Source organism: Mustela nigripes, chromosome 5 (genome assembly GCF_022355385.1).
Source record: "Mustela nigripes isolate SB6536 chromosome 5, MUSNIG.SB6536, whole genome shotgun sequence".
NCBI classification, from domain to species: domain Eukaryota; kingdom Metazoa; phylum Chordata; class Mammalia; order Carnivora; family Mustelidae; genus Mustela; species Mustela nigripes.
The window spans coordinates 94,123,862-94,147,937 of NC_081561.1; the positions used below are offsets into that span (position 1 = coordinate 94,123,862).

The following is a 24,076-nucleotide window of genomic DNA, read 5'->3' on the forward strand; positions in this document are numbered from 1 at the left end:
TTTTTCCATTCTAAGCAAAAGAAAAGGCATATGAGTTATATATTTCAGTATGAATCATGTAAACATATCTAAATAATAATAAATTAACTTTCCATAACAGATCATTATTATTTTCTTAACATAAGATGATTTAAATGAACTCACAACCACAGCTGGCAAACTACTATTATAACCTCCTTGCAATCTTTAGATAATATACACAAAAAATGTTAATTGATTTTTCTTATAAGTCTAACAATTTGGAAGAAATTTAGAAAATGTACATAAAGGCATTGGAATTAAAATATTCATAGTATAAATACCTAGACATATGCAATGTTAACATTCTGGGATATACCCTTTGATTTTTTCTTCTGTGCATATATTCTGTATAAATATGTGTATATACTGTTTTACAGAGTGGAATTAAATTTTATGAATTTATTACATTTTGGAAGCCAGTTTTTCACTTTACACTCTATCATTAATTTTTTTCCATGATGTTAAATATTTGACCACATAATATTTAGTAGTGGTATGGTGTATTTAGGTTTATAAACATGTATATATATTTAAGTAAATTAAGTAAGCATGTGTATATATTTAAATATATATATATATTTAAGTAAATATATATTTACCCATTTCTCCCCACCTTCTGCCTCTGACAACTCTACCAATCTGCTCTCTATTTCTGTGAGCTTGTTTTGTTTTGTTTTGTTTCAGATTCCACATATGAGAGATCATGTGGTATTTGTCCTTCTCTGACTTATTTAACTCAGCATAATGACCTTGAGGTCCATCTATGTTGTCATGAATGGAAAGATTTCATTCTTTTTATGGCTGATTAATATTCCATCATTCCATTTTCATTTTGCTGCTCTAATAGTTTGAGTTCCACTGTCTTGTCTCTGAGCTGACTTATCCTTTCTCCCGCTTCTTCTAGTCTGTTGCTGAACTTTTCTAGTGCATTTTTCAGTTTAGTTACTGTATTCTTCAGCCCTTTGACTACTCTTTGGTACTTTCTTGTATTTCCATCTTTTTGTTGAAGTTCCCACTGTGTTCATCCATTTTTCTCCCCAATTTAATGAGCATTTTTATGACAACTATGCTAAACTTTATTATCAGACAAATTACTTATCTCCCTTTTATTAAAGTTTTTCTCTGAGTTTTTATCTTGTTCTTCCTCTCTCTCCTTTTGGAACATATTCCTCTGTTCTTTATCTTGCTTAATTCTATTAGCTTCTATACAGGTGATGAACAACCATCTCTCCCAGTCTTGAAGGAGTGGCTCCATGCAGTAGATGAAGCTTATCATTCAACGTTGCCTCAGTTCTGGTTGTCACTTAAACCTTTGTGCTTGTCTGGGCAGAAGCTATCATATTTTTAATAGCCTCCCATCAGTGAGGATGTGCTAAGACCTGTCAACATCCCTAAGGGGAGGATCTTAGCACTTAGATTCAGGCAATTAGGAAGTCAGACCTGTAAGCCGCAGCTTTTAAAAGTATGTAAATATACATAGTCCTAGGGCTTGCAAGTGGCCAGGCTCTCTGGTGGTGTCCCCTGGTTGGCAGCCACAGAAAGGTAGGGCTCCAAATGATTAAAAAGCCCTTTTCTGAGATCCCAGTGAGTGGCAACAAGGCAGAGGGAGCATCCAAGACGGTGTCCACAGCCTGTACTCCTTGAGAGCAGGCAACTCCATAGTTCACTACGTGTGGCCAAATTTGATGTCCCTGAAGCCTGCATCAGGTAGGCTCCAGGGCAAGCCAAGAGTCCTGCTTTATAGGCTCAATTTGCCCCTGCACAGTGCCCATGGGTGACAGCCTGCAAAAGACTGTCTCTCCACTTGCCACAGTCCTGTGGCACCCAGGAATGCAAACCACCACTTGCTATCAGAGCCAGACAATCAAGAGGCTTCCTTAAAGTGGTAGCTGCAAAAATCGGGATGCCACCCATAAAAAGCAGAGCACCAGCCACATGTAAATCCCCCCTACAGGAGACACGGGGACTCTGGAGTGTGGTGGAGGAAAGAACAAAGATAGTGGTTGCCCTCTGAGGTCTCTGGGAAGGATCACTGTCAGTCCCATGGTGTGTGTTGAATTAGAAATCTGCCCCTCAGGCAGCAGCCAGGAGGATTACTTAATAGGCCTCCTCCATGGAAAGACTGACCTCCTGATCTGTTGCCTCTTGTTGTGCCCCAGGTGTGGCAGCTGGTTAACAACTCTTTCTCGATAGGTTATAGTCTGGTGGGGGCCACAAGCAGAAGCTTCATTGGTTGGAGAGGTGTCCCCTGGCAGCAGTCACAAAATCAGGGCACCAGATGGGAATATGAGCTCCTTTCTGGGTGTCACTAGTTCTTATAATCCCATAGGACCAGGAATGCAAGTTCCCTGGCCTCCAGAGCCAGGTGGTCAAGAGGCATTCCCTGGGTGGCAGCTACAAAGATCGGGCATCAGAGGCTTATGGAAAGCATCTTCCAGGAGATACTGGCATTCTGGAGCTGGCAAAGGGAGAGTACGAAGCTGGCTCACTGCCCCCCCCCCCCCACACACACACCCGGGTTCCTGGAGAATGTTCCAGCAGGCACCTACGTGTGTGTATGAAATAAGATGCTGGTCCCTCAGGAGGAGACTCTAATATGAGCAGGTGAGCCTCTTTCACTTTGGGTGCAATCGACCAGACTTGGATTGGATATAAAAACAACTTTTCTCCTTCTCTTTGGAAAGGGTGAAGTCCACCAGATTACTTGCTCTTCACTCTGCTTAGACAAACACAATATTGGATTTGGAGCTTACCGAATCCTAACTCCTTGGGGGACTCCCAGACACGGAGCACTTTGGTCAAAGATTTCCGCGTGCTCTGAAATCATTTCACTTAAAGCATGAGTAGACTAGCTGGTATAGTGATATAAACATAAATGTTCAGTGGGCTAGTTAGAAAGAGCTAGATAGTAAAAATTCAATGACAGTTTGGTTGAAGTGTAAACCATCCAGGTGACTGCTCATTGCACTTTACTATACAGTATATTTATCTTCTAGATCATTTGCCCAGGTGGCATAATATCACTCCTTCTCTCTCCCTCCTCCTTCCTCCAGCTTCTCCTCTCCTGCCTTCTCTTCCTTTTCCTGCTCCTTTGTCCTTTTTGAATTGAAACCATTTCTTCATGAGAAAATCTGCCACTTAACAGGGGTAATACTGTCAAGATGACAGGGCACAATGTGCCTTTATGAATGTAGAAACAGGGGCAGTTTCTCTGATTTTAATTCAAAGTTAATTAACTTTAGTCATTGGCTAAATCCAAGTACGCTTCCTTGACCTCCCACCAAATTAAGTCTCTGATTCAGCATTGAGCTGGCCATCTATCTCAGGCCTCAGTTTTAAAGTAAAAGTTCATGTGGCACTGGCTCAGCTGTTGTCTTACGTATTCCAAAGTTTTAAGACCATGGACTGCAAAATGACCAGAGCCATGCTTTGGGGAGTGTCATGGTCTCTTAATGGGAAGTACTCCAACACTTCTTAAAACTACAAAATATAAAAGTACTTGGTTGTCCTACTGAGAAATTAGTATTTAAACACAAAGTTAGTTTTGAATTTAAAGGACAAAAAAGATCACCCATGTTTGTTGTTAATTCATCACGCATCTATTGATTAACTGTTATGTGCTAAACAATGATTTAGTCTTTGAGGACCTGGTAACAAGCAAGTCTAAGAGAATTCCCTCCTTATAAAACCCAGAGTCTAATGAAGAAGACAGACAAGCCAACAAGAGTAATAAAGTTAGAAAACTGGTACAACAGAGATCATACAAAGTATCTGGCATATAATAGAAAGAGTGTTCAAATATTGTGTGTTGGATGAGTGACCAACTGAATGAGTCAGTGAGCAGAAAAATGAATATGGTGCACACAGCAGCTATACATCTTTCTAATGGTTGACTAAGGAAGTCTTCCCAAAGAAAGAAGGGTTTAAGTGATGGCCTTAAGAAGTTAGCGTAATAAATGGGGAAAAGTGTGCTCAAAGCAGATGTCTCTTTTGGAAAATCTGGAGGTACAGGAGAGCTCACTGGGTTCAGAGAAGTACTAGAAATTGAGCAAATGGCAAGGGGTAAAGACTAGAGGCAGCTCGAGATGTGGGAGGGAGTCAGGACCTACAAAGTGTTATAAATCCTTCCTCTGGGGGTTGAAAATGGCTTAAAGGACCCAGAGGTTCAGGAGTTAGCCCAATGTCTGTAATAATATCAAATGAACTATTTCACACATCTCCCCACCCACCTCCCATCTGATAACCATCAGCTTGTTCTCTATAGTTAAGAGTCTATTTCTTGGGTGAAGTAGATTACAGGAATTAAGGAGCACGCTTGTGATAAGAACTGGGTGAATTATTGAATCACTGTATTGTATACCTGAAACTGATATATTGATAAATCAACTTCAAGGCTGTAATAAACCGGCTATAGCCTCACGGTCTCCCTAACTTACCTGCTGATTCTTTTCCATTAGCTATTAGGCTAATCTAGTTCTCCTGGCCAATCAGAATGAGATACAATGTTTTAAAGAAAAATCAACACAAAAAGAATTCTAATAGAGTTGTTTTTTTTTTTTTAAGGATTTTATTTATTTATTTGACAGACAGAGATCACAAGTAGGCAGAGAGGCAGGCAGAGAGAGAGAGGAGGAAGCAGGCTCCTTGCTGAGCAGAGAGCCTGACATGGGGCTCGATCCCAGGACCCTGGGATCATGACCTGAGCCAAAGGCAGAGGCTTTAACCCACTGAGCCACCCAGGCGCCCCCTAATAGAGTTTTGTTAAATGCAGTACGTCGTTAAAAATTTTAGCCCAAAGACAATGAGACCAATAAGTAAAATAAAGGCAACACTTTCCATTTCTTGAAAGAATTGGTCCAGAATACAAGAGAAAGAACACTTGGAAAGGAACAAGATGGCATGAATTACCCCATTTTCTTGCTTTTGGATATTTGAAATAGTTTTGGTTTTATTTAAATAAGTAATCTGCAATTTCTAAGAAAACCTCCCACTTGCTCAAACTCCTACTTTTAGACGATTTCAGGTATCTGGCTGGCTCAGTTGGTAGAGCATGTGACTCTTGATCTCAGGGTTGTGAGTTCTAGTCCCACCTTGGGGCTAGAAAGAAAAAAAAAGAATGTTTGAGGTGGGATGGCCAGAGGGGTGAAAGGGGCTTGTGGGCAAGGAAAATTCTAATATAAGTCTATAGATGAAATATTCAAAAATATTTCTCAAGTGCCTACTCAGGGTTTCATCCGAGTGAAACTTTACCATTCTAAATCTCTCTCTGCCCCTAACTCTAATCTAAGAAAATATGAGGTCCTTTAACAAAGTCTCTCGATATCAAAATATAACTATTATCCAAATTATTATAAATTATTACATCATTCAGAAGTATCTTAAAATATGTTAGAAATAAAATGAAGTATGAGGAATCAGCTTACTTTCCTTAAATCCAGCTAGTATTTTTGTGGATTATTCAAACAATACCATAGATGTTAATGCTATACTTAATTATTTGACACGAGACCTTACATTTTCAAATGCTTTAAATAACTTTATTTCCTGATGCTTTATGGCTCCAAAAAGAGTAAAGAATCTATATATTTGGTTGCAGTTAAAAGAAGGATTTGAGATGTATAGGCCAAATTTAATGAATAATAAAGTATCTGGAAATGATTCTGTTTATAAATACTACTTTGAGCAGGGCTTCTATTTTGGAGATGAAGTATAAATTTTTTTTTAAAGATTTTATTTGACTAAGAGACAGCCAGAGAAGGAACACAAGCAGGTGGAGTGGGGAAGGAAGTAGGCTTCTCACAGAGCAGGAAGGCCTACATGGGGCTGAAGGTATGATCTGAGCTGAAGGCAGATGCTTAATACCTGAGCCACCCAGGTACCCTTCAGGTATAAATTTTATAGTGTTCTTTTTTTGGTTACTATCCCGAGGCATTGCTTATTGAATAACAAATAAATTCTCCCATAAATTCCCATTTTGAGTGACGGGAAACTTTTAAATTTGTCGGGGTAAAAGTTGTAGAAAAAGGTTTAGACTTTAGAATATCTATGAGAAAACATTTTTAAGCCATTATAATACCAGAGGTTTCCACTTTTTTCTCAAGAAATTGCTAACATTCACCAAAAGGATAAAAGAGATGTAACTATTTCCTTTGCTTTTTTTTTTTTTTTCCCCTGAAGTGGGTTCCACACCCAATATGGAGCCCAACATGGGATATGAATTCACAACCCTGAAATCAAGACCTGAGCTGAGATTAAGAGTGGGATGCTTAACCGATTGAGCCACCCAGGAGCCACTCCTCTGCTTTTTAATTAGGCCTTTTCCCCCTTTAAACATTGAATCAGTTTCTTCTTTATTTGGCACATTTTTAGCACTTTTAAGTGGCTTTTCTGGACTCAACAGTGCACTGATAAGCTCTTTCCAATTATTAATTAATTGTTACAATCATTAGTTAATCCCTGGATTCAGAAAGAACTGTTTTATTTCACAGACACCCCACCTATTTTGCTTCTCCCGGAAATATAGATTGAGCTATAGAGAAACAAAGCATCAGGGCAAGGCATGTTCTGGCTGAGGCAATAGTTTGGAACAGGCTAATTGATGGGTTTCTGGTCCTCATTTAAATGACTGTTTTATAAATTTACATTTTCAAGCATTGCTATTCGCAGAGAAATCAATAATGCAAAATCACTAGGAAGAAAAATAGTTATTGGCAAAACTGACTTAAATGTACTTATTTTATTTTACTTGAAATGTTTCAACATTTAGATTCTGAATGCCAGAATTTGCTACAGAATATATTACTTTAACTCTCACAGACTTTTTGATTTCTTATGGCATATTTCAACCATCAGTGAGTTACTGAAGTTCTCCTTAAACATGATTCTGAATTGTTCCAAAGCAACACAGCAGCTTTAGGAGATCTGAATGTTTGCATGGGGGAAGCATCTTGGGGAATTACTTGATTTGGCAGGATTTGGGACAGCCTTTCTCCTCTGGCTTTCTATGAGTGGCTCCATTGTCGGGAGAGATTGTGGAGATTTCCTGTGGGAGAGCCTCTTTTTGAGGGTGAGGTGTAAACTACAGACAAGGAACTAGTTATCACCACATTGACCTGACCTACTAAGTGCAGTGGGTTTTTTTTCTTTAATACTATGTAGCGGTTGCTGGTGACTAAACAAACAAACAAACAAAAACTTCACATATTAAGCACTTTTATCAAATCTTTAACTGATCGTAATAATAATGGTTGATTTATTTTGGACCAAAACTGATGTACTAAGATTTTTTTTTTTTTTCCCAATCTCAGAAGGTCTTAAGTTTTTAGAACTGAAAAGTGGCTTCTAGCTCTAGCCTCTCATTTTGTATATGAGTAAATGGGGGCCTCAGAAAAATAAAAACATGAAGAGAAATACAAATGATAATAGTGCTTATATTAGGAGGTGGAAATATAGGTTATTTTTCCTTTATTAACACTTTATTGTGGTATCAGTATTCTTGTAACGACAAAAAAGTGGTTTATTTAAATGCACAAGGCAATTTCACGTATCCCTTTACATGTGCCTTCTGCCCTTTAGGCTGGTTCTGCGGAGAAGCTGAGAGAATACGGCCTCTCCCACATCTGTAGCCACCCCGTGCTGGTAACCAGGACTAGGTCTTGCCCCCTCATAGCACCTCCGAAATCCCCTCCTGTACCTGCCTGGAAACTCTTTCGTCAAAAAAAGGAAACTGTTATCACAGATGAAGCTCAAGGTATTGTTCCTGTTGTCTGCAGATCTTTCTAACAAGCCTTTCTCTGCATGAAGGTCTTAATAGTTTCATTTGTAATGAAAGATGTAGATCAAGGCAAACCACCTAACATCATACCTGAAGCCTACATTCAATTTTATATCTAAATTTTATGTCTTTAAAGGATCAATTCTCTCTACATGTCAGAAGCTGAGTAGTTTGGTTTGCATCTAAACTGACCAGCCGTGGTGCCTGGGTGGTTCAGTTGGTTGGGCATCTGCTTTCGGCTCAGGTCACGCATGGTCTCGGAGCCCTGGGATCGAGCCCTGTGTTGGGAGTCCCTCCTTGGGGGAGTCTGTTTCTCCCTCTCCCTCTGCTGCTGCTCCCCGCTCCCCCAGCTTTAATGGTTTCCTTAAAATAAATAAACAAATTGACCAGCTATATCCAGGCCGTTCTTTGGGTGAGGGTATTGTCATTATTGTGACAGAAAATGATTTGTAACAAATAATAGAAAAAAATGTAAAGAGCATATTTAAGCCACTGGTGTGAAATCACTCTAGTGTACCCTGTAGAACATAACTTTTGAATTAACTGATTTCTGTTTAGAATATAGGAACGGAACTTCTGCCCTGGACTGGCTTCTATGGGAATGTTGTTCTAAGCCACCCTGAATGGCTGTTGGGCTAGAAATAAAGAGGTTCCTGTGGCTGTGGGGAGTAAGAGGGGCAGGGGATGGTGCCCACCTGGCTCTTATTCTCAGTTCACTTCTAACTTCTTCACAATCTAAATTCTTCACAATCCCAAATCCTTCAATGTTTCTTCCCTCCAAGTCTTCATTCTTACTCTATTATTTTTCATGAGCACCAAGTTTGAATGGCAAAAGATGTGAGCAAGGGCATTAATTAAAAAAAAAATCAATTTTAACATGGAAGCATGAATCTGAGCAGATGTGATTAAAAAAAGGGAAAAAATAATAATTTAAAAATTATGGCTTGGCAGAATAGCTCACAATTTTTCTTTAGGCTACATCTACTGCATTTCTGTGCCTAATTTAGAACTTGCAGTTTCTCATAAAGGATGATAAAGAATTGACCTGTCATGGATAATTTATCTATATATAGGCCTCTGTGCCTGTGGATATATATATCTTTCTTATTCCAAAACACTTCAGTTGCTTTAATTGTCTTTGTTCAAAAAAGCTTTTTTTTTTTTTTTTAATGTCTTTTGTGTTTGTCTCCTTGCTTTTGCTTTTTCTCCCTTTGTCTTTGCTAATTGCTCATTGTTTTCTAATTGCATTCCTCCAGCACTGAGGATATCACATTCTAGAGGTTTTCACATTAGGGGTCCTGTTAACAGGTCTGTTAGACCCTAAGGAACAATGAAAGCAAAGCTCTTGCCTGCTTACTAATGGCATCACTGGGAAGCTCAGAAGTAGGCTTTAAGCCTTTCGTGCCCTGCAGTCAGGCTTGTACCTTCTCTTGGTATTGTTTCCTGTGGCTCCAGCTACCAGTTCAAGACTAGTTGATTCCCCATTGCTGGTGACCAGAGGGCCACCCCTGGGTTCATGATGTAATCCCGAAGTCTGGGTGGTACTCAGAACCCTAAATCTTCCATGGCCACAGAGATTGGAATATTGACCTGTTCCCAGCATTCTACTTCCAACCATAATTTACATGTTTTAAAAATACAAATTATAACTGTTAACCATGTAATTTTCCTCACATTTGCTTTTTGCCCTACATGATACAAATAGTGCATCAGGTAGCAAAGATTTTCTAGCACAAGGTATTTTATCTTTTCCAGAAAAGAATAGAGACTAAAGAAATAATCTGGTTTAAAGGGAAGATGAAATGGTCAATTCTTTTTTTATCTTTTCTTTTCTTTCTTTCTTTCTTCTTCTTCTTCTTTTTTTTTTTTTTTTTTTTAACTAGGCCTATCTGCCTCTCTCTTTCCTGCTTGATTATTCCATTTCTTTACATCCTTTGAGCTTGTGCAGTGAGCTGTTGATGCCTGCTTGGGATACAGAACTTTCCAATTTTTATTCCTCCCTCCCACACCCCCTCCTCCTTCCCTGACCTCCTCTTTCCTGTTCTCTGTCTTTCTGAATCAGAGATCAGCTTTCACATGATACTTGAAAGAAAGTCTTTTGCTTTTAAATGCTATATTTTAGTTCAGTGTGTAGAGCCACACTGAAAACAGTTGTTCATTCAGAGCTTTGAGGAATAGTTGGATGAAGCGAAAAATATTGACCCCACAGACCTTTTTTGATTTCAGAACTGATTGTAATGTTGTTCTAGGTAAGTGATGGCTCTGATGCAAGCTGGGGAAGAAAAATCTAAAATCGGTGGAAATCCATAACTGGTATGCCACCTCGAGTCTCACCCTGTAACCTCATCTTTTTTTTTTTTTTTAATTTTATTTATTTATTTGAGAGAAAGAGCATGAGAGGGGAGAAGGTCAGAGGGAGAAGCAAGCTCCCCATGGAGCTGGGAGTCCGATGCAGGACTCAATCCCAGGACTCTGGGATCACGACCTGAGCCAAAGGCAGTCGCCCAACAAACTGAGCCAACCAGGCGCCCTGTAACTTTCTTTCTTCTATGTATTCAGTTTAATATTTAAGGGGAAAATTAACAGGGAGAGAAAGAGAGAGAAAGAGAGATCATTTTAGTGGTGACCATGGAACAAGGAGAAAAAATTATGTACTTGTTTCAAAGCTTTACTTTTTTTTTCCCCCAATAGTTACCCTTTCCATTGCTGGAGAAGCTTTTGTTAAAACAATCATCTCTAATGTTTAATGGGATGCTTGGGCTCTGTGCCATATGCATTGAGAGTTTCTTCCTTATAGATCAATTTCAGACTCCTTAGGAGACTCCACAAGGCCTTTCTTGATCCACTGCTTTCTCTTCTACCCATGACCTTCACTTTGTTACATTTTCTGTGCTTCTACTACCATCTCCAGGTGTTAGTCTGCATTTTCTCTTCATGTTTCAGAAATTGTATTGCAGAGGTCAACTAAAAGAACACAATTTTAAGTGAAAAACATTTAAAGAAGTAACAGTGAGGGATGCTTGGGTAGCTCAATAAGTTAAGCGTTTAACTTTGGCTCAGGTCATGATCCCCGGGTCCTGGGATCAAGGCCCACACTGGGCTCCTCAATCAGTGAGGAGTCTGTTTCTCCCTTTGCCTGCTGCTCCCCCTGCTTATGCTTTCTCTCTGTGTCAAATAAATAAATAAAAATTAAAAAAAAAAAAGTAGGAATGAATGTCCAGTAATAACAAGGAGATGTTGTTAACTTTCTCCCTTGAGATTTGATTGCTTCACGTTTAAGTCTGGAAATCAGTAGAGAAGTAGACTTTAAATATCTAATATTGGCAGGACGTATAAAGCCTTTCAATATAAAATCTACGTATCCCAGTACATTCCTATTTCCCTCTTTTGAAATTTGTTGGATAAATAATTAGTGTTATCAGTACTATAATAGAAGTTATGCATTTAATCTTAGAAGATTTTAAAAAGTACATTATGCCACCTGTTTCTTTTAGAATTAATAACCAAGAAGCCCGAACAATTTCTTGAAATTTCAAGTCCGTTCTTGAATTATAGGATGACTCCATTTACCATTCCAACAGAAACGTAAGTATGTAACATTCTTTCCCACAAATACATCTTGCTGACAAATGAAGTATTTTGTGAATTGTGTGGTTAGAAATGTATGCTTTGGTGACAGATATACTAAACTTTGTATCACTGTGGTGATTACAGGAAAACCATATTTTTAGATTCTTTTTCACAGTAATAAGTAGAGAAGATAAATCCTGAATAGGTAAAAATAAAGCTTAACTATGCCTGGCTTTACAGCTTTGGCTACTGTTTTAGAAGAGTAAAGTACTTTGTTTTACTTAAACATTAACACTAACAAATGCTTTTGGTTGTTATCTGATAATGAAATCCGTAAGAGCAGAGGGTTGTCATAGAAACCAGAGAGATGAAGTGTGTCAGTCTTAGGGAAAACAAAAACAAAAACAAAAACAAAAACTAAGTAGAACAACAAAGACAATCAAGTAAAAGGAGGAAGAGGAGAAAGAGAAATCCAAATATACTAATATTTGTCTATGGCAAAAGGGATAAAAATAAAGACTATCATCCTGAATCTAAAATTTCTAATGAGCTCAGAGAAGTGAACAGCAAGTCCACAAATAGCAATAAATGAGAAGAATTAGTGAGGGATATAAGGGGAAAATATGATTATCACCACTAAAACAGTGGTAATTTGTTATGCAGTGTTAAGTAACTAACACATGGGTATATACATATGTCGAAGATTACCAAATTTATAGCCTAAGCTTGTGGAGCTAACTGTACTTCAATTATCCACCAATAGCATTGTAATGCATAAGGATAAATAATAATGTGTAAAATGGTTTTAAAAAAATAGGGATTCTAAGAATTCAAGAATTCAAGGGATACAATAATAGCTAAAAGTAAGGATTCGGCAGATGTGTTTCATCAGAGATTAGATACAGCAAAAAAGACAACTGGCAAAATGGAAAACAGATCAGAGATAATATCCAGACTGAAAGATTAAGACTAAACATTAATAAGTACATGAGGAAAAGTACAATAAAAACTAAAGGGACAAGTTGAAAAAGACCCACATATTTGCAAGTGGGTCTCAGAAATAGAGAGAATGGAGAATAATGACAAACTAAAAATATAATGGCAAAATATCCTAAAGTAAAAGAGAAATAAAATCAAGTCAAGAATCAATCAGAAAGTTCTGACATCAAGCAACGTAAAAACAAAAAAACCTGCAACTAGACACATCTGGTAGAACCGAAGACAGAGAGGGTACAAGGATATGTAGGGATAAAGTCAAAGTCCTGCCTCACAAACCAACATGGATGAATGTCACACAAAATTATTAGACCGAAGAAGTCTGGTGTCAAAGGTACATGGGTTGCTTTTAATTATCCTACTAACAGACATTACGCAGAGAACAATAAAAAGCAATCCATGGTCTTGGAAGTCATGATGGTGGTTTTCGGTGGTGAGGAGGTCCAGCCATGCTTGGGAGATACTCGGCACAGCTCAGGGGGCACTGGCAACATTAGCATCCCTTGGTCTGAATCATGGTGACATGGCCATGCTTCCTTTGAGATTTTCCAGCAAGTTTAACACTTATGATTTGGTTCTTTGTTCAATGTCTTTTAAACTTAATAAAACTTCATGAAACATTTTGAATAGATTATATTATAGGTCACCCAGTGCCCAGGAGTGAGGGGTTACCTTTCTTTGGATGTAGGGAGATCCATGACCGGAATGTAAGCTGAGGAAGAAGAGCAGTTAAACTTGAGATCAGAAGTCAGTTCGTTGCATTGTTTTACTTTTAGAGCCTCTTTACATCACAGCCAGTTAATTGACATTGTATGAACTCTATTTAAGTTGAAAATATTAGATTCTTCAAAGCAGTTACTGTCAAGGCTCCTGTCAGTTCTGTGTACCAACAACTGACCACTGAGAAGGGGGTTAGGAGGGACCCCTTGGTAACACTCCTCTGGATAGTCCTTGGCAGTTAGTAATGTCAAGCCTTGAGGGACAGCTTTATCAACTGAAAACATGGTTTGCTGCTACTTTGATTTCAAAAATTTGTTACTGTTACAAATTTGTAAACCCAGTTTTCTTCAAACTTTTGTTTTAACTCTTCATAAAATCTTATTTTATACTTAAATCTGTGAATTTCCATAGAAGTTTTAAATATACTTAGTTTTTAAATTTATTTAAATATTTTAGATGGCATTTGCTATATCACTATGTTTTGTTATCTCCCCAAGAACTTTAAAAGACAGAAATCATAGGAAATAAAATCTTGCCAAGTATTTAAATCTTTATTAAAGTTCAAATAATCAAACTCGAATATAGAACCTTAATTTTTCCTATATATGCTATTAGTTTTTACAAACCAAAATTTTCTTATATGTTGTAACTTAATCATGAAGCTAAAATTAAATATGTCATACATTTTAAAGCCTAATTTGTTGGATTATGTAACATGCTAAGTTCTTTCATATGTTATAAATACAAAAGCATATCTACATAGAGTTTTCCTGAACTTAATATAAAAATGTTAGTGTTTCATAATTTTTCTAAATTTTATACTTAGTATTACCCACTAAATGATTTTTCCATTCCAAGTAACTTTGAATCATCTCTCAACTGAGGAGATTGCATACTGATCAGAGATTTTGTGCATTTTGAAAGCCAGAGCTGCAAACTATCAGGAAAAATTTCCTCATGACCCAGACTTTTACAATCTCTGTGCCAATAAGCACAGGTTGGTTTCATAGCCTGAATTCCTTGAGTTACTCCCTTACTCGATTTTCTTATATTTTCTTTCAGCTTCATTATATGGTCAAGGTGGACAGAAGTCTAAAACCCAGATCTAAGTGACTCTGACACCTGATTGGATTCAACTAGTCACTGTTTGAATCTGTTATGAGTTTCCTGGCTTTATTCAATCCAGCAGAAGCAAAAACAAATGTGAATGACATTTCATCCTACATGAAAGAAAAGTCACTTGTCCTACTTTGCTGTGCAGTCAGAGTTCTCAGGTCAACATGAGTGCAATCCCTTTTTTTGGCAAGTCCTTGAGAGTGACTGCTATCCCATGTGATTTTCCCCCTTGGAACCCTGTCTCTGCTAGCAACATGCCAAATTTGCCCATTCTTGGCTCCTGGCCTTATGGGAATCAGAACCTCACAAATATGACTGTGCTACCCTCTAGTGGCAGTTTCAGGTAAATCAGACATGGCTAGCTTGAGACCAATTAATTAAGAACTTTTTCACTGAACACAAGGAAAAAAAGGAAAGTGTAGGAAATCTGTATACATGAAATTTAATTTTATCTTTGTGAAGTATATAACCTAAAATGTATTTATCACAACAAATGTCTTTTTATTGTGCTTGTAAGCTCGTAGGAATGACAATGGCAATTCAAGGTCATGTCAGCAATGACTTGAAAGAAAATATCCTACACTTCTGTAGCTAGCATGAATGTCACGCTTATAAACTCAAGTGTTCAAGACTCACTCAGATTTCTGACTCTGAGTCCCATTTCTGATACATTAATACTGAGTTAGATCAGGTCTAAATGTCAAATTCCTACATTCTGATCATCAACATTTAAAGATGACCACCATAGTTTTAAAATAGCATTCCAGAAAAGTTTTACGACAATGCATTGACTGATATGGATATTTCTTCAGTAGTGTAGAAGGCAAGTCAGTGTTTTTAACAGGAAATAAAATTTGTTATCAGATATAAAAGGAGATGATACAATGAACAAAATCAGAAGTTCCTACTCTTGACAAAACTGCTGTTATTAATATACAACGTAGTATCCGTCAGCTATAAAAAAGAAGGAAATCTTGCCATTTGTGACAATGTGGCTGGAACTTAAGGGCATTCTGCTAAGTGAAATAAGTCAGAGAAAGACAAATGCCGTGTGATCTCACTTGTATGTGGAATCTAAAAAGTCAAAACCAAACACAAACACCCAAGATACAGAGAACAGATTGATGGTTGCCAGAGGAAGGAGGTACATGAAACGGGTAAAGTGGGGTCAAAAGGTACAAACTTCCAGTTATAAAATACACAAGTCATGAGATATAATGCCCAGGACGACTGCAGGTAACAATGTTGTATTGTATACTCGGAAGTTGCTAAGAGAGGAGATTCTAAGAGTTCTCATGACAAAGAAAAAAGACTGCAACTATGTGTGGTGATGGATATTAACTATGCTTGTGATCTTCTTACAATATATATGAATATCAAATCATCATGTTGTACACCTGAAACTAATATGGTGTTATATAGGAGTTATAACTCAATTTAAAAAATGACAGTTATTTATTAGTAACTTCAAATAAGAAATTAGGATAACAGAAGTTTTTTTTTTTTATTAGCCACTTTGTACAGTCTTTTATTAAGAAAGGGGTGCCTCCTAGATTTGATTTATCATCCATTACTGAAAATGATGAAATCGCCACCATTAGTCAGCCAGACTTAAGCCAACTGACAGGAGCAGTTTCTCAGGTAACTATGTTACTCTTATTATCAGCCCAATTCTTACTTATAAAATATCTTTTCTTAACTTGTGAAATATATTATACACAAAAGACTGCATAACATGTAATTGAACAGACTAAAGAATGTTATGAAAATAAGCTTTTTAGATTATGAAGTAACATATTCATTCCTTATAGAAGTCCCTTGTGTGGGGCGCCTGGGTGGCTCAGTGGGTTAAAGCCTCTGTCTTCTGCTCAGGTCATGATCCAAGGGTCCTGGGATCGAGCCCCATATGGGGCTCTCTGCTCAGCAGGGAGCCTGCTTCCTCCTCTCTCTCTGCCTGCCTCTCTGTCTACTTGTTATTTCTGTCTGTCAAATAAATAAATAAAATCTAAAAAAAAAAAAAAAAAAAAGAAAAGAAAAAAGAAGTCCCGTGTGCATCTCCTATCTTCCATTCAGAGTTTGGTGTTAATCAAGCCCATACTCTTCTTCTACTTCTTCCTTTTTTTTTTTTTTTTTTTAAAGATTTTATTTATTTGAGAGAGAAAGAGAGAGCACATGAGCAGTACAGCAGAGGGAGAGTGAGAAGCAGACTTCCCGCTGAGCAGGGAGCTGGATGCAGGGCTTAACCCCAGGACCCTGAGATCATGACCCAAACTGAAGGCAGACTCAAACCAGCCGAATCACCAGGCATCCAAACCCATACTCTTCTAATTTTGCCAATTACATATATACATTTATAAACGGTATAACCTTAGTTTAATTGTTATATAATTTTCTTTAAATGGACCCATTAATTCCTCTGGGACTTCCTTCACTTAGCATCATTTATGAGCTTTACCTGGTGTTGTATGTCATAGTTCATTCATTTCAACTGGTTGAAATTTAATATATAACCAAACTACTTTTTTTTTTTTAATCACCACATTGTTAATGGCTATAGTCATTGCTCCTTGTTTCTTATTTCTTCTTTCAGATTTTTATTTAAATTCTAGTTAGTTAGCATAAAGTGTAATATTGATTTCTGGAGTAGAATTTAGCGATTCATCACTTACATGTAATAGCCAGTCACGAAAACAAGTGCCCTCCTTCATGCCCATCACCCATTCAGCTCACCCCCCACCCACCTTTCTCCATCAACCCTCAGTTTGTTCTCTGTCTTTAAGTGTCTCTTCTTATGGTGTGCTTCTCTCTCTTTTCTTCCCCCTTTCCCATAAGCTCATCTGCTTTGTTTCTTAAATTCCACATATGAGTGAAATCATAAGGCATTTGTCTTTCACTATTTTGCTTAGCGTAATATACCCTAGTTCCATCCATGTTGCTGCAAATGCCAAGATTTCATTCTTTTTGACAGCTGAGTAATATTCCATTGTACATATACACTACCTCTTCTTTATCCATTCATCAGTCAGTGGGCATTTTGGCTCTTTCTGTAGTTTGGCTATTGTGGACATTGCCACTATGAACATTGGGAGCTTCTTGTTTCTTACTATGGTAAGCAGTGGTACCATGACCATTCTTGTATGTCCCTGTACACATGCTCCTGCGTTTCCAGAGTTCTAGAGTTTGTAACCTTTTATGCACTGTGGCTCCTGTTGCCAATTTTGTAAAACTTCAGCACACAATGAAAATAACTGCATCTTGGTATTAGTTGAGTATCAATGACAGGGAATGATGGAAAACTAAATAGATGTTTGGGTTAGCACCATGAGAACACACCACTTCACTGTTTGGTGGAGGAATGACTGCTAAGTGTAGCTGCCAAATGGTTGGCCAGCTGCAGGTCATGGAAGTATCTGTAGGGAGTAACACATGACTACTTGAACCTAACAATGGGCCCCATAATTGCAATTTCAGAGTAGTGATCAACATATGTGACATTTGAATATATTTGCAACAACTGTAATTATATGTAAAATAGTGTAATTTCTTCCATAAAGTCACAGTTATTGCTAATAATATTGTGGCTTTACTTACCTGCATTGATAAACCGATAACTGATGAAAATGTTGAACTTGGACTAAAGATGAATTTTTTTCAACTCTTCATGTTCATGGATTCCTGAAATTTTAACTCTGGACCCTAAAGGACACTCGACTAGGAAGTCTTCGTCCAGAATGTGAATCTTGGGAGCATAATTGATGGGTCATGGGTCATTTACCCATTTGACATTACAACAAAATGCCAAACAATTTTCCAATACAGGTGTATCAATATCCACTTCTGTCATCCCTGGATAAGCAATTTCTTTGTAGGCATCATGTCCAACACTCATATTACCTAATATTTCAAATTTTGCCAGTGTGGTCAGTGTCAAAGAGTATTTATTTCTTAATAGGTAATATATTCACATGTTCAAAAATAAAAATATAAGAGACCCCTGGGTTGCACAGTCAGTTAAGCATCTGATTCTTGGTTTTAGCTCAGGTCATGATCTCAGGGCTGTGAGATTGAGCCCCATGTCAGGTTCCACGCTCAGCACAGAGTCTGCTTGGAATTCTTCCTCCCTCTCCCTCGGCTCTTCCCACTCATGCTCTCTCTCTCTCCAACAAATAAATCTTTAAAAAAATAAAAAATAAATAAAAATATAAGGCATACATGAAAAACTCTTGTTCCTATTAATATGCTACATTTTCACTGCTCTGCACTCCGTAGGACATTTGTTACATTTTGTTATGCAAATTCAGAGAAACACACAGATAATATTCCATAGCCTCCCTTCTTCGATTCAAAATTTAACAAAAGAGTTTTTACTTAGTAAGTACTGGAGATGATTTCATATCTATACATAAAGAGTGTCTCTATTCTTAAAGTTGCATAATATTTCATTAGGTGACTGAACCCTACCTAGTTCATTTCTACTCACCTCTCTAGATGGCATAAGATACCTTGCAGGGCACACCATTGCATTCAAGTGAGCAATTTTTTTTTTTTTTTCCGTATTAGTTGGAAAGCAGACAAACAATTGAGCTTGAATAGATTTGAACATTTTTAAGAGTTTTTCTTTAGTTTTAAGCTATTCCATGCAGTAGTTTTAGAGAGTCAAGAACACCATAAAAATAGTCAATCTGTCTTATTCCTCCTTATTGCCTTAGTCTTCCTCCCCAGAGTCAATCCCTTTTATTAGTGTTTCTTCTGGTGCTTAGCTCTACATTTCTAAATAGTAGGCACGCACACCGTTGTTGTTGTTTATCAGCACTGGTGAAAATGCTTGACATATGGCAAACACAGTTATATAGTTATTCAATGATGGGATTCTATTATTTCTTGATCTATCAGTTTAGATATTACCCCTTGTTGGGGAAGATAAGTGTTTAGCACTGCTGTCCTCTCTCACAATGGCAAACCTTCACTTTCCTCTGTCTTCCAGATTAGTTTACTTCTGAAGTCTTTGTTGGAAATATATTCTAGCTATATAAGGATAATTACTGTGGAGACAATAAAGAAAAGAAATTCCCATGTCTGTCTATCTATCTATCTATCTGTCTATCAATCATCTATCGACATATCACACTTTATTTATTCATTCATCCATCAAAGGACACCTGGTGAATAATTCTGGTCTGACCATGGGTGTAAAAATATCTCCTTGAGATACTGCCTTCAATTCTGTTGGGTTTTTATCCAGATGTGGAATTGTTAGAGCACATGGTAAGTCTACTTTAATTTTTCAGGAGCTACCATACAGTTTGTCACTTTATAGTCCACTAGGAGTGCACAAGACTTCCAGTTGCTTCACATCCTCACCAACATGCCCTCCTGTTTTATTTTTTTATAATAGTAGCCATCATAACGGGTGTGAGGTTATAACTCATTATACTTCTGATCTGCATTTCCCTAATGATTAGTGATATTGAACATCTTTTCTTGGTCACTTGTATATCTTCTTTGTATAAATACCTAAGTCTTTTGCCATTTTTAAATTAGTTTATTTGATTTTTGTTGTTCTTTGTATAAGTTCTTTATATATTGTTGATGCTACCCTTTTATCAGATACATGATTTACAGATATTCTCTCCCATTCCACAGGTTTCATCTTCATGGTATTGATGCACAGAATTTTCTATTTTGATGTAGTCCAGCTTATCTTTTTGTACATTTGTTATTGCTGCTATTTAGTATGATATCCAAGAAATCATCACCAAATCCAATGTCATGAAGCTTTTGCCCTATTTTCTTCTAAAAAATTTATAGTTCTAATCTCTTTGTCTCTGTGTCAACCTTGTCATCCAAACTTTCTGTTGAGTTTATCTCACTTTCCTATTTTTAGTTTCTAAGAGCTCTCATTCTTCATTGTATTTTTTGTAGAAGTTTTTTATTTTGTAGATGGATGTTCTCTGATCTTTCTGATATTACCAATTTAAAAAATGTATCCCTATATATTGTTTTTGTTTTCTATTACTGTCTCCACCCACATACTTTAGTTTCTTTCTTTGATCTAAGTTTCCTTCCTCAATTGTCTGGTGATACTTTGTTGCACATATATATCCAAGGAATTCATGACATTAATTAGCTGCTGATTGGAGGTGGCTTTATAGAATGGCTAGAGCTTGTCAGCCGGTAGGATAATTAACTTAGGATAATTGGAGGATAAATGAGTTTCATTTGGGGGTGAGATTAGCTCCAAAGGTAGATTCTTTGGGGGTTTTTTCCTTGGCCTTGGTCAGTTTCTCCAGTTAAGAGTCTTCTAATCTCCCTCCAGGGGTGGAATGAGTCACAGGGATTGGCATACACTTATCCATCAGTGTTCTTACAGCCAAGCAGTACAGGGGAGCCAAGAGTTTCAAAGTTCAGCATGGGGACTTTCACTTAATTCCTCCCTTCTCTTTAGAGTAGCGCTGTTTCCCACAGTACCTGTGAACCCAGGTCTGGAGAGTCTCATTTAATTTCTCCATGTGAAGCAATCTCCAATGTCCCATGTAGGCAGAAGAAGGCTAGATGTTAAATCACAAAGGATTATAGCAAAATGGGGGTTTGTCTCTTCCTTAAATAGTCATTTAACCCATTCCTGTATTTTATATAAGGCCGTATAGCATTCTCTCCTTCTCAGATGCCCACTATTCATTTCTGGGGCCCTAAGGCATGTGATGGGCTTGCTTCCCCCTTGCTTCTCAGGTAGCTCTGTTCTGTTATTACCTGCATCTCTTTACATCATCCAAAATATTGTTGCCATCATCCATTATGTCTGAATGACTTTGTACCGTTTAACCTTTTATACATATTTTGATTGTGTCACAGAGGAAATGGAGTTGCACAAATGAATTCAACTTCATTTCCCTGTTTAAATTTGAAGGAAGCATTTTTATAATTTGAAACACACCTTCCTAGTTTCCGTACATTAACTGCCAATTATAATCTCATCTCATTGTATTTGATCTGTAATCATATCAGGTGCTTCATACCAAGCCGAATAACTACTTGAGGATATTATTGTTTTAATTTAACTTGTATTTTAAGACTCAATTATTTAATAAACTCTCATATTCTGGGTTTTAATTTCAAAAATTTAAACCCTCAAGCAATTATTAAAATAAATTCACATCTTTGAACTTTAAGGTTAAAAACAAAGTTTCTGCTTTACCATGTTTTAGGAACTATTTGCAGAAATTTGTTTCTTCAATGATTAAAAGACAGTATTAACTCTTTTAAAAGCATTGGTGCTTTAAATAGCTAACATGTTTTGCTGAATTTATAAATCGTTTCTTAATGTGTTCCTTTCATTTCACAGGGTAATGTTATTTCACAAGCTATACTTGGAAAAGGTAAATTAATAATCTCATGACTTTCACAAACATCAAAACACAAAAGGATCTCTGCTTCTTGACAGCTCTTAGAGGTCCCTTCTTCTGGCTCTTGGTGGCCTGTCTCCAATGTCTCCTCTGATGTGTTAACTTTAATCTGCTCTGGGCTAGAAAACTCAGATAATCTCACTTATTAAATTCATTCTTAAAGTCAAAATCAAAGATATCTGATAAAGGGCCCATGAGTACAGTTCATGTGTTTTTTTTCCCCTCTATAATTTTGCATATCTCAATAACTTAATATTTAATGACGTAGGTGCAATTGACATGTTTGTCTTCTGCTTTGCACAGACGAACTGATAGACCTTGGATTGAATGATGCAACCCATCAAGGGGAAGGATTAAGTTTGGAAAGAGATTTGGTCAGCCTGACAACAGCAACACAGGATAAATCACAGGAGGAGCTTGCAACCATAAATAATAATGTTTCTAAAGAAATATGGTTGGATTTTGAAGACTTCTGTGTTTGTTTTCAGTAAGTATAAATTTTTTAATGTGTATTAAATATAGTGGAAATATAAGCCATTAATTTTTACCTATCATTCAAAAGAGTTAAATCAATATTAGTCTGATATTGATATGATTCCCAGTAAAAATGTTAGAGAGAAAAACAAGTGAGTTGATAGTCCACATAGAATATTATTAATAGCCTAACAGATCTCAGGCCAGTGTCTGCTCATCCTCAGAGACTTATTTGTTGATGAAGTGAAAGATAGTTTATTTACTGAGAGGGATCATATTTGTCTCCTTCGGACAACTAATTCAATGCAGTTGTTATTCTTTTCTCCTGGCTTTATTGACCTAAGAGTTCATAAATAAAATTATAAGATATTTATATATCTTAAATATATATATATATCTTAAACATATCTAAATATAAATATTATATATATTATATATCTTAATGTACATGGTGATGAATCAATATACATTATGAAAGATTCTCCCCATTGAGTTAACATACAACACCTCACACATTTGCCAATTGGTAGGAGGGGGCAGGAATATTTAAGTTATACTCTCCTAGAAAATTTCAGTGATACAATCCAGTATTATCAAGAACAGTCACCATGTTATACATTAGATCCTCAGACGTTATTCATCTTATAACTGAACATTTGTATCCACTTACCAACCTCTTCTCATCTCCCCCGCCCTCAGCCCCTGGCAACCACTGTTTTCCTGGGTGGTTGTTATATAAGTTTTTTTAAATTTTCATCTGTCTTTTCCTTGTTCTGCCTGTAATCATTTGATTCCATGAAACTTAGCATGTAGTACTAGTTCATATGGTGACAGTAACCTGTTATAAATAATGTTTTTCAGGAACATATATATTTTCCACAAGCCCAATTCATACTGCCTTAGCTTTCAAAAAACAGAATTCAAGGTAAATATATTATGATCTCTTCTCTTTTCCTTTTATGTAAATTTTTATTAAATCATACTAGTACAAAACACCTTCAAATCTATCAAGCATTTCCAATTTGTAATTATATTAACAAAATCAATTCCTAGAGTCTTCTACTGATCTCTTATCCAGACAATAAGCAAGATTCTGCTACCTTGTATCTCCAAGTATTATTCATCTGATTATGTTCAATCCTGAGCTGCATTATTATGTAAATTCACATTAAAGATATTTGATTTATGAATAACTAAAGCACAAATAAATTCACTATATTGGATTTCAATTAGTGTCTATTGAATTGCATGCTATTCCTAAAACAAAAGCACATTTCTACTACCATTTCTGCTTTTTTTGTCCATGTTCTTCTGTCTACATGGAGCCATTTCCCTTTCATCTTTATTGCCTTCATCTGGCTAATGCTAGAAGTCTTTCAGAACAGTCTTTCAGAACATCAATGTCCTTGACCTTGTGAGACTTTCTTCCTTGGCCACAGAGTCTAGGTCAAGTACCTTGCACTCTGTGTGACCTATACTTACCCTTCTCTGTTCCAGTGGCCTGATTACTTCTCTGTGCTCCTCCTCCCACCCACTCGCTTGATGTTATCATCTTGAGAAGGACTCTGTCCTTTTGTGTATTATTACAATGCTGGTCCTGGGATAAGGCAGAAATTCAATAAAAAATTAAAGACTGAATTAATTAACAAATCTCACATTGTGGGGTATTTTGGAGAAAACTATGAAACATAGTCTAGGAAACTGGCTTGTACTGAAACTCTTATATTGCTTGTAGGGGGGCATTCAAGCCCCCAGGGATAATGGCACATCTCTATAAGGCTTGTGCAGGGATGGGGGAAGAAAGAAGTGTTGGAGATGACATTTCTCATTGCTAATCGGCAATAACTGAACCCAGAGTATGGGGTGAGAATAACATAGAGTTTACAGGTCACTGCAGCATATTTCCATATTCCCACTGTGGGCAATAATAAGATGAAGTCATTTAGAGGTGCTTACTCTGTTGTCGGCCCTGCACTAGGTTCTTTATTGTATTAACTCTGCA

At 36.9% G+C, this 24,076-nt stretch overlaps 1 protein-coding gene across 1 annotated transcript in view; it reads left to right on the forward strand.

The window, feature by feature from the left end:
* ADGB (androglobin) overlaps positions 1–24,076 on the forward strand; it is a 168,853-nt gene that overhangs the window by 62,412 nt on the left and 82,365 nt on the right. The window contains exons 11-16 of the mRNA XM_059399200.1: positions 7,597–7,771; positions 11,290–11,380; positions 15,709–15,838; positions 21,540–21,577; positions 21,902–22,087; positions 22,936–22,999. Coding sequence (XP_059255183.1) covers positions 7,597–7,771; positions 11,290–11,380; positions 15,709–15,838; positions 21,540–21,577; positions 21,902–22,087; positions 22,936–22,999 — 684 coding nt within the window. The remainder of the gene's footprint in view (positions 1–7,596; positions 7,772–11,289; positions 11,381–15,708; positions 15,839–21,539; positions 21,578–21,901; positions 22,088–22,935; positions 23,000–24,076) is intronic.